This window comes from Pollicipes pollicipes, unplaced genomic scaffold (genome assembly GCF_011947565.3).
Source record: "Pollicipes pollicipes isolate AB1234 unplaced genomic scaffold, Ppol_2.1 Scaffold_4295;HRSCAF=5057_pilon_pilon_pilon, whole genome shotgun sequence".
Lineage (NCBI taxonomy): Eukaryota > Metazoa > Arthropoda > Thecostraca > Pollicipedomorpha > Pollicipedidae > Pollicipes > Pollicipes pollicipes.
In genome coordinates this window covers 35,889,972-35,897,675 of record NW_023596461.1, presented here as the reverse complement: position 1 = coordinate 35,897,675, position 7,704 = coordinate 35,889,972, and the positions used below count along the sequence as shown (strand labels likewise).

Below are 7,704 nucleotides of genomic sequence, written 5' to 3'. Positions count from 1 at the left end.
TCCTAATGCTACAGGATGTGCATTTTAACTTCTCAATGCGCGTCCCAGCGTGCTGCGAGCCCGTCTGGGCCGCCGTTTCTTATCTCCACCCTATGTTGTTGCTGTTGTATGTTGAACTCGTTTACACAGACTGTTTCAAACCACCTCCGGCTAGAGCTCTCCGGGGTAAATCACTAGTGAATGGGTGATTGGGTTACCCCATCTCTCTGTCGGGGGCAGACTGGTAGCGCATTTCAGCAATAATTTTGCCGCCCTGGCGCAAACCAAGACCATTTTCCAGCTGAAAAGGCTTCATTGAGTGTGCTAGGTCTTAAGAAATTGGATTATGATGATATTTATGTTCAAACCAGCCCGAAAAATAGTGTTTTCACGCGGCCGTAGCATTGATGGCATGTGACTCGGTCCCATGATGACGTCACAGTATCGCTACCCAGCATGCAGTAATTAGGGGCTTAGTTGATATCATGGTGGACAATCCTGCTTCAAAGCATCAGACGCGTCCCACGCGGGTTTTGACGTTCGGACATTGGGGAGTACAGCATTTTGGGCGAATTTCTGTCGATTGACATATCCGTGATATGGTTACGGCAGATATGGCGTCTTCAGAGTACGTATGAAATCATGTTTTTCACCCATCTTGGTTTGTTCTCCGCTGTATTTCAGTGGTGCTGGCAGTCCATGGAATATTTGGGGCAGACTGTATCCCCCATGCGGTAGTTGCCTTTTCGTGGATGCGTTGTGTTATACACTGCGCAGTGAATTGTGACCAAATTTGTATAATTTTAGCGCAGAACACAATACCTTCTCACCTGTTCAAGATGTTGCGTGTGATTCTGTGGCGTTGTTTATTCAGGATTTCATGGACTGTCATTAGGATGATGTGTTCTGTTCTTTATCAACACAGACCTCTGTTAATATTTTTTGGTAAAGTTTTGGCAGATTGTTTTCACATGTTAAGGATAAATCCTTTTGACACCACTCAACAATCAAAGTGCAGTAAGAATAGTGTACCTAACTAGTATTCTAGTATTAGTATAGGAGTATTCTTTACCTGGACTCTATGACTATGTAGAGTGTTCTTTACCGGGTTTGAGAACAGGAATGATTGCATCTTGTTGTTATGTCCACTGCCCAATCTTTTGTTGAAATCAAGTGAGCAATCAAACAGTTGATCCATTTCACTGGATACATATATGGCATCAGTGTGCTGAGACTGTGTGCATCGAAATCAGGTGAATCAGGCCCGGTTTGCAAAACATCCACTGCATATGCCAACTAAGCATTTGGTGTGCTAAAGCTTGTTTGGTGTGCACCTTTGCTGGCATGAAATAAGATTTGAGAAGTATTTTTGTCAAAAAATAGCTTTAAAATATTAAAATTTATATTGTTTCCTTCCTTTGTGCTCAAAATGGTGTTGGCTGTCTACTGAATAGGGCATTCAGAGCCATGATATACTTACCTTACCTTACCTTATGGTGATAAGGAATTATAAAAGGCCACTAGGCCTGTAGGTCTCAGTCTCGTCAGGGTCCTGGTCCGGTAACCAAACAGTTTCAAATAATGGAAGTATTCTGTGTGGGACATTATACATGATGTCATTCCAGTGCATATCAAGCTAAGACTTAAACTGTTCAACTGACATCAACGACACAACTGGATGTGGAAGAGCGTTCCAATCATTGACAACCTGTGTGGTGAACAAGTTTTGACATATGAGAGTCCTAGCTGGAGGTTTTCTGAGCTTCCATTGGTGTCCCCTCATCACCTGTGAGTTGTGCCCTGTCAGGAACTCCTTTTCCCACATCCACATACCTCCTTGAAACAGCTGGTATCTTGAAACCTTGAAACACTTATCATGTCCCCCTATGACAACGATCTTACAGCCAGGGCAACTGAGGGAGTCTGAGCCTCTTGGGGTATGACTGGCACCTCACTTCAAAGACAAGCCGGGTAGCTCATTACTAAACACGTTCCAGCAGCTTCTGGTCCAGTTTATCAAATGGACCCCAGATCATGTTGCGATACTCTGAGTATGGATGTACTAAGACTACTCATACTATAAACTACTTATACTGAACTACTTATACTGAAATTGTCACTTTGATACTGCCTGCTATACTGGACATGTTTGATGCAGTGCATTTCTTGCGGTCTGGTGCCAGGCTGAGCTGAATTTACATTTGCATATAACATGTGCTCAGGGTATAGTTAAAGGACACTACCCTTGTAACATCACAACTCCATGAAGAATTGGTACTCTGTGCACTGAACTTGGTGAGGAATGTGTCTACAATTCTGGACACTCAGGTTGACAGAGTACAGGCACTGAAATATGTGTCATGTTTCTTATGCATCAGACATGGCTGTCAAAATGTGTTAATGGATTTAATTCATCACAGTTAGGATTAGTTTGATTATCCTTTACTTAAACTTCACTCAAATTTCCACTTACAATAATAACTGTGCATATGTAATGATAGTTTATCGAGTGTTTCTAGCAGGCCATCATTAGCTGACTAGTTATGGCTACCATAGGCCTTTGCATGTATGGCCTGTATTGGCCATTGCATAACATGATTCCAACGAGGTCTGCACCACTTCTTTGCCCACTTCTTGATGTTTGTTTCTTCTCCCTAGCTGGGAGTGCCATGACTTGATTTTGTTTCTAGTGCTGACATACAGATCATTGTGTCCCTGGGATATATGGAGGAGCACTCCTGGCTAATTTTCTTGGGTAGTGTGTGTAGAAGAAGCTTGAACATAACAACATGCTGGGGAGCCAGCTTTTATTCAAACTCAAGGAAATTGGCCAGTCCAAAATTGTTTCAGTTTGAGTGATACTGCTGATAACAGCTTTGTACCTTATATGTTATATGAGCTTCCTTATATTTCACAGAATACATAGCTTGAGAGATTTTCAGATCTAACAGTATTGTGTTTCAAATATGTGCCCTACACTACATCAAAATTTTGTTTGCAAAGCTTAATGTTGGTGGGAATACAGCATCTTGAGAACACAAATTGAGGAAATGGTAACCTGTTTTCCTACAGCTATGAACATGTGCATGTGTCAGGAAAGTAAAGTTTAAGTTCTGTTAGGGACAAATGAGAATATCTAACATACATAGTTTGACACAATGTAACCAGACATAATGCCAGTGATTTATATCAATGTCCTCATGACAAATCCATAAACAAGCATTTTGTGCACCTGCACAATGAATTCATCAACTAAAATGCATCCCATGTGGGTTCTCTGATGCACATACATGAACACCAATTAACTGGAACTCAGGATGAAGAAAGATACAGATACTCAGGACCAACAAGTGGATGGGTTAACTAGTTGACTGCTCATTGCAAATTGACTTCAATGAGCAGGCTGAACAAAACATTATTAAATACCTTAAATACATTAAAAATAATTAAATTATTAAAATTATATTAAAATTATAAAAATTAAAAATTTTGATACATTAAAAATAGGATGAAGAATGGGGATTACACCAGAGTGCCTGGGATATTTTGCTTGCAAACTCTTCTGTCTGCTTTTAGACTGAAAACACTGATGTCATCCAGTCCATTATGTGACATCAAGTTCTGAAAACCTTGGAAAACATCTTAAATTTTGGTATGCCTTCATATTATTTGTGCATTTTAAGTATAGTAGTGATTATCAGTGGTAATCAGTTGAAGCTTCTAATTACTCAAAAATATTTTGCTGAGCAAAAATATTTCTGCTTTGGTTTGCCGGGGTGACCACAAAATCTAGATGGTGCGAAGCAGTTTTTCATGCACACAAATTCAAACAACTTGATGTTTACCTCAGTGTTTTGCAATCAGATGTAATCCTATTGACCTACATGTGATGGGAAGTAAGCATACAGCTGCAGTGTACTTGCCAACCATAATGTCCATGCTGAGGGTAAACTTGTGCAGAACTATTTCTTCATAATGGTGAACTACTTATTAAAAAGTATACCACATGTATCAGGAGGGTATGGGGAATTTTTTGCCAGGAGAACATTGTTGCTGCCCAGAAGCCTTTTTATTCATTAGAGGCATGAATCAGATGTGGCATGTTAAATATTTTAATGCCCAGAAGCCTTTTTATTCATTAGAGGCATGAATCAGATGTGGCATGTTAAATATTTTAATTAAAATGTTTGTGATGCACACTTCTTGTGTTGGAGATAATATAATTTAGAAGCTTATGTGGTTAGCATTTATTGTGTTAGAGGAAGTGAAGATTGTTGTGTAGAATAGTTTTTGCTAAAAGTTGGAAGTTAAAAGATGAAAGGGAATCATGTGGCATAGACATTTTAAAGTTTTGTTGCACTTCAGTTCTTGTGTGAGATGTTTAATCATGACTAGTTTTTAGTTAGAAGTTGTTGCATTAAAAGAACTGTTGCATAGAGGCTTTTGTTGGAAAGCTCTGCCACATGTAATTATTTGCTTTGGAAAGAATGTTTTAAAAGCGTAGTCTCTAACACTAATTGCAGTAAGTTCCATTGTAGAACCATCCAGGCTAGTATTTTGAAATTCGAGACATGTGGGCAAAACATTAAATAATTTTAAAATGCTTCAAATGTTAAAAGTATCCCTGGTAAAAATTGGCTTTTTTTGAAGGAAAGGAAAGGTTCATGAGCAAAATTTTTTTGTCATACCGATAAACACAATGGTAGAATTCAACCTGCATATGTGTAACTGTAAATTTCTGTGGTGAATAAGCTGTGTTGATGTCACTTATTAGTGACTAGTGTTCACTCTTGTAATCCTGGCATCATTCACTTGTGCACCATTCATGATCTGAAGTATCACATGAAAAGAGTTAAATGTTCTGTGTCAATACATGGGATCTATTTTTCATTGAGTGCCATCCTTGCGATATGTGTGGCATCCTCCACCATGGGTGCTAATTCCCTTCTGAAGTAAGTCTTGATGGCATTGGAATTGTATAATTGTCTTTGATGTATATGATAGGGAAGGTGATGAAAAGAGATTTCTCTTTCTGACAGTCTCAGTGAATCGTTCAGCCCCCTCTCAGAAATAGGGGTAATTGGTAGTTTGCATGAAGCTGTATACTGAAGAGCATGGTATTTGTAACATGTCTGTGTTCTCCTCATCAGGCCTATCCACCCTCCAGTCACCTGGGCACAGCGGAATCACCTCATATTTCTCACAATATATGTAGAAGATGCAAAAAACCCTGAAATTAAAGTGGAGGGAAACAGGCTTCACTTCAGAGGAACAGGAGGACCAGAGAAGAAAACATTTGAAGTAGACATGGAATTGTACAAAGATGTTAACTCAGAGGTAGGTAAATCCATCACTGCGGGTGGATGGGACTGCAAAGTCGATGTAGCAGCTTCTAGATTTAGGTTGTAACTGCGACGCTGATGTCAATGATTCGATGTGACACTTTTTTTGTTTCATTATTTCTTATGTTGTGAGATCGCTGTTGTTGAATTATGAGTGTCGAGATGGGCAAAGTGCACCATTTTCGCCTGCCCGCGTTCACGCCTGTCCTCGGTCGCCAGACGTCAAAGCAACTCGTGTCGGGCCGGGCGGTCGAATTCGTGCTCATGAAGGCCGAGGAGGGCCCCTACTGGCCCCGGTTGCTCAAGGACTCCAAGAAGTGTCACTGGCTGAAGGTAGACTTCAACCGGTGGAAGGACGAGGACGAGAGCGACGACGAAGGAGGTGCCCGCGGTAGTGGCGGTGGCGACAACCCCGACATCGAGGCGGTAAGCGTAACACTGTATTGTTTGTACCGTCTATGCGGTCTGTACTGTCTGCTCTGTCTGCACTGTGCACCATCTGTACTGTCTGTACTGTGTTATATTAGACCGTATTGTTTTCGGTCCCGGTGCGCTGGCTGGCAAAACATGCACGCCACATCAGCTTTGTGATGTTTTTTTCATGTTGATGGTGGTTTCACTCGGGGTAAATCGTCTTATTTTCTCTCTGGGATAGCCATGTACATGGTGCCAGTGTATAGACACAGGCTGCACCGGCTGTCATCCGTCGCGTAGGTGAGAGTACTGATAGCGACAGTCCCTCGGTTGACCTGGGAATACTGACGATAAGGCGAACTGTTGGCCAGTGCTAAGCATACATGTGGCAGCAGACCACTGTTAAGTGTGACACGCGGTTCCATCTCTCAGTGTCCGTGCCTGGCCTCCTGAGCCTGCACGCGCTTGTGATATCGATGGCGTGGCCGTTAGCTGCGCGTCTGGGAAACCAGAGGTGCGTGGTTCTATTCCCTTCGGTGCCCGCCCTCCCTGCCTGTGTGAGAGGCAGGCGACGCCGTTTAACCTCATCAGCTGAGTGCGTCTTAAACCCTTTTGGCACCTGACTTTTGGCCTGACCTGACCTGACTTACCGTGTCCGGTCCGCAGATGATGCAACAAATGGGCGGCCTCGGTGGCGTGGGCGGTATGGCCGGTATGCCGGGTATGGCCGGTATGCCGGGCATGGCCGGTATGCCGGGCATGGCCGGTATGCCGGGTATGGACGCCATGGCCGGCATGGGGGGCGACGACAAGGCGGGTGTAGACGAACCGGAGGAGGACTCCGATGACGGGGACCTGCCCGATTTGGAGGATTAGTCGCCGACCACCGGTCAGTGGCGCCGCCCGCCACCTCAACCAGACACAAGCGACGGTACGTCTTCCGGCCTCGGTCGCGCACCCGCCTATTGTCTCCGCTTCAGAGAGCTATGGCAGTGATGGACTGGTTTCTTGATGTATGGCTTGCCGCACGCCGCCTTAGATTTCGGCTTTGCGTCTCCTGTCCTCCATTCCACTTCGCAAACGAATATGGGCCTCCGATTCTCGCATCGGTACGGTCATGACTCGTGTCATCGCGCGACTCACCGCCATTTCTGCAAGAGCTATCGTGCGATCAGCGGTCGAGATCGGTGGCGGACGTGGGGCGCCCAGTGCTTCGGTGTCATCAGACGTGCTTTGTTCTGGGTTGACATCCCGTTAGGTGCGCTTCGTCAGCACGCTGACCGTGGCGAGACGCTGCAAAGCATACCGCGTCGCCGCAGTCCCATGAATCGATACAGCTCGAGGCTGGTGAGCGGCTTGTTCAGGCGGCCATCGCACGCTCGCGGACGTGACGGCGGCGCCGACGCCGCCTTGTGTACCGAGACTGACGACGGCGCCCTCTCCGGCAGCACCAGCACAGAGCTCATCAGCACGACTGCCGCTCAGCGGCGGCCGCAGTGACGAACAGGCCGTCTTTGGCGGCCGGCCGCCGTGCGCTGCGCCCCCGTTATGCTCCGTTCCGAGTTGTCATGGCGTACCGTACTCCGTTCCTCGTCCCCGCCATTCACATGTGTTGTGATAGCGTTGCGTCCGTGGCGACCCGCCTCCACGGCCGCGGGGCTCTTGTGACCTGATGTCGGGGTGAAATGTGCTGGCTGCCGACGCGAGCCGATTCTGGATTTTAAATAAAACCATATGTATTGCTTCACCCATACGGCGCGTTTGGCGAACGAGCGAGCTCGGCGCGCGGCGGCGCAGGGTATGGTCGTGGCGGAGACAGACAATGATCATAGTGGGACGATTGTTGGGCGAGGAGGCTGGAAGGGCGGCATGCAGCCTAACCCAGGTGCGTAGAAACCGCGGCGCTGGCCGAACGCGTCACGGTCGTGGTGTATCTTGGCTGAGAGAATTGTCCGAGAGGTGCAGGCTC

At 45.4% G+C, this 7,704-nt stretch overlaps 1 protein-coding gene across 1 annotated transcript; it reads left to right on the top strand.

Annotated features, from left to right (window-relative positions):
* The first annotated feature begins 478 nt into the window (after positions 1 to 478).
* LOC119096878 (co-chaperone protein daf-41) lies at positions 479 to 7,488 on the top strand. Its single transcript, XM_037219862.1, has 5 exons — positions 479 to 607; positions 5,130 to 5,316; positions 5,541 to 5,747; positions 6,402 to 6,666; positions 7,184 to 7,488. Exons 1-4 carry the CDS (start codon positions 579 to 581, stop codon positions 6,609 to 6,611), a joined length of 633 nt encoding a protein of 210 aa, XP_037075757.1. The 5' UTR covers positions 479 to 578; the 3' UTR covers positions 6,612 to 6,666; positions 7,184 to 7,488.
* Positions 7,489 to 7,704: the final 216 nt, after the last annotated feature.

Excerpts from the sequence above, each read along its gene's own strand:
- LOC119096878 (XM_037219862.1), top strand. The coding sequence starts at position 579 with ATGGTTACGGCAGATATGGCGTCTTCAGA. Across the intron at positions 608-5,129 it reads GCAGATATGGCGTCTTCAGA|GCCTATCCACCCTCCAGTCA; the intron begins GTACGTATGAAA and ends TCTCCTCATCAG. Across the intron at positions 5,748-6,401 it reads ACAACCCCGACATCGAGGCG|ATGATGCAACAAATGGGCGG; the intron begins GTAAGCGTAACA and ends TCCGGTCCGCAG.